The sequence below is a fragment of the Hipposideros armiger genome, unplaced genomic scaffold (genome assembly GCF_001890085.2).
Source record: "Hipposideros armiger isolate ML-2016 unplaced genomic scaffold, ASM189008v1 scaffold_522, whole genome shotgun sequence".
NCBI classification, from domain to species: domain Eukaryota; kingdom Metazoa; phylum Chordata; class Mammalia; order Chiroptera; family Hipposideridae; genus Hipposideros; species Hipposideros armiger.
The window spans coordinates 59,708-62,377 of NW_017731872.1; the positions used below are offsets into that span (position 1 = coordinate 59,708).

A 2,670-nucleotide genomic window follows, 5' to 3' on the forward strand; every position below is an offset into this window, starting at 1 on the left:
CCAGTGAAGCGAAATCCTCCACAACTAGACTGAAGAACAAGAGGACAGCAACTTGTCTGTTCCCCTTCCCCAATTCTCCAATAAAATCTTTAAAAAAAAAAAAAAGAAAGAAAAGAAAAGAACACAGAAAAATGAGAAGAGGGCACAGGGTTGTGCCTTTAGATCTTCAACATTTAAAGACAAGATAAAGCACTTCATTAGTTATATAAATACCTAATCACTATGTTGTACACCTGAAACTAATAGATTGTATGTCAACTATAATTGAAAAAAAAATTTTTAATTAAAAAAAGTAAAGACAAGATAAAGGAAAACTGAGAACAGCCAGAGAAAAATAATGAAAAGTGAAAGACAGTGCTATGAGAGAAGCTAAGGAAAGAGAATGTTCCAAGAAAGAGAGAGCAATGAACTCTTCAAAATCTGATGATAGGCAAAATGCCTGAAAAAAAATGTCCAGTGGATTTATCAACAGGAGGTGGTGACCACATCAAATTTTCAAAAGAAATCATGATTTACAACTTGAATTTATTTTCAGGCTTAGAGATGGTCATCAGAAAAACCATATGCTAATTATATAAAATTAAGAGTAAATATAATTTATTTTTTACCAGTATCATGCTGGTAAAGAATATTTAAGGTGTACACATTCTCTTAAGAGTTTAATTACATAGCTATCTTAATTGAAGTAATTTTTTACATAGTCATCAAAAAGGCTATAACTAAAATTATCAGTTTGTATCTTTGAGCACTATCAATATAAACAAAACCTATACAATTCAAAACATTCACACCTTCATTTTCATATCCTTATAAACTTAGTTTGCTAACCTGTGTCCTGTTAAACTCTCCCAAAAAGTGATGGTTCCATCAGTTCCACAAGTCATCACCCATGCATGAGGTACTCCTTTTGCCTTAGTCCCAACACAGACAAAGGCTTCTAATCCATATCCAAGAAGAAGGCTGCATAGAAGGTTAGCGTGATCTTCACAGTCACCCTAGAAAATACAGTGAATTAAAATTAAGTATTTGTTCGTTCATATTGTTTCCCCCTTAAATATTTAAATACAAAATGACAATTAAGAAGTATTATTAAATATTTTAATCATTAGTCAATTGTTAAGATGAAACAACATGGAGAAAAGAATTTAGAAGAGCCTAACTTATTTTACGAAGTCAGTGGTCAAAAATATAATGGTCGTAACATGTACACTTTAAGAGGGAACATTCAGATTCAAAATTTTATAAAGAGCTCATACAACAAAAAGAAAAGTAGGGACGACCGGATGGCTCAGTTGGTAAGAGAGCGAGCTCTGAACAACAGGGCTGCCGGTTCAATTCCCACATGGGCCAGTAAGCTGTGCCAGTAAGCTGCGCCCTCTACAGCTAAGATTGTGAATAACGGCTTGACCTGGAGGTGGGCTGCCGTGAGCTACCGTGAGCCGTGGTCGGTAGCAGGCATGAGTGGACAGCAGTGTGAGTGGCCAGCAGACAGCATGAGCAGCCGGCAGGCGGCAAGAGCAGCTGTGAGCCACTCAGGAGACCAATGGGCAGCAACCAACTGCCTCAGCCGGGTAGAGCACAATGATCATAACACCAACATGGGCCAGTGAACAGCATCCTCCACAACTAGACTGAGAACAAAGGCTGTGAGGAGGGTGGGGGGGGGAAGCAGTAAGATTTTTAAAATGAATAGCTAATGAACATGAACAGATAGGCTGAAAAATCAAAAAGCAAGCAATGCAAATAAAGGGGGAAATACTCAAAACATTCAAACAATGACACTAAAACAATGACTTTAAGTATAATATATAATCATTTTAAGGAAATAAATACATAGGAAAAGTGCCTGGGTGGAATAAAACAAAACGCCAACAATGGATTTAATTAGAGTGGTTATAATTTTCCCCTCTATTTTCTAAATTCTCTTTGATAATATTACTTCCAGTATTTAAAAAAATAATTAAAATAGAAAATATCTGATAATATGTCCCATAAAAACATATTAAAATATTAAACAGTAAGGCTACAATTACATGAAGATACGTATTTAAACACAGGACTACAGGTAATATGCAAAAGTAAAAGTAACTACTGAGTTCGGTGTTAGAATGGATGATTTCTTTCCCAAAAAGTTTTACATTAGTGGCTCTACAATGTTGTTCTTTAATGAACTGCAATAAAACAACTAGCATTTTATAATCATCAAATTGATTTTGGAAAAATCTAATATCCAACCTTTTAGGCCCAATTAATTTCTATAGAGATTTTATTTTTTAAATATTTTCAAAATACCCCAACAATACAACCAAAGATATTCAATGCAAAAATTCATTTTCAATGACATCAAAAAACTGGAAGCAAGCGTAACTTAAAAAAAAACAAAAACAGTTCCTACAATGAGGAAATAGGTAAGTAGATTTTGTATATCAATTCAAGAAAACTCGGGGCCGGCCGGGTAGCTCAGTTGGTTAGAGCACGAGCTCTGAGCAACAGGGCTGCCAGTCGATTCCCACATGGGCCAGTGAGTTGTGCTCAAGCTGAGCTGCCGCTGAGCTGCCGATGGGCAGCCAGATGGTTAGAGCGTGTGCTCTTAACAAGGTTGCCAGTTCAACTCCCACATGGGATGGTGTGCTGCGCACCCCCGCAACTAGATTGAAAACGGCAACTGGA

The 2,670-nt window shown here is 36.4% G+C and overlaps 1 protein-coding gene across 1 annotated transcript in view; it reads right to left on the reverse strand.

The window, feature by feature from the left end:
* CEP76 (centrosomal protein 76) overlaps window positions 1–2,670 on the reverse strand; it is a 33,032-nt gene that overhangs the window by 10,094 nt on the left and 20,268 nt on the right. The window contains exon 9 of the mRNA XM_019668225.1: window positions 829–995. Within this exon, the coding sequence (XP_019523770.1) occupies window positions 829–995 (167 nt within the window). The remainder of the gene's footprint in view (window positions 1–828; window positions 996–2,670) is intronic.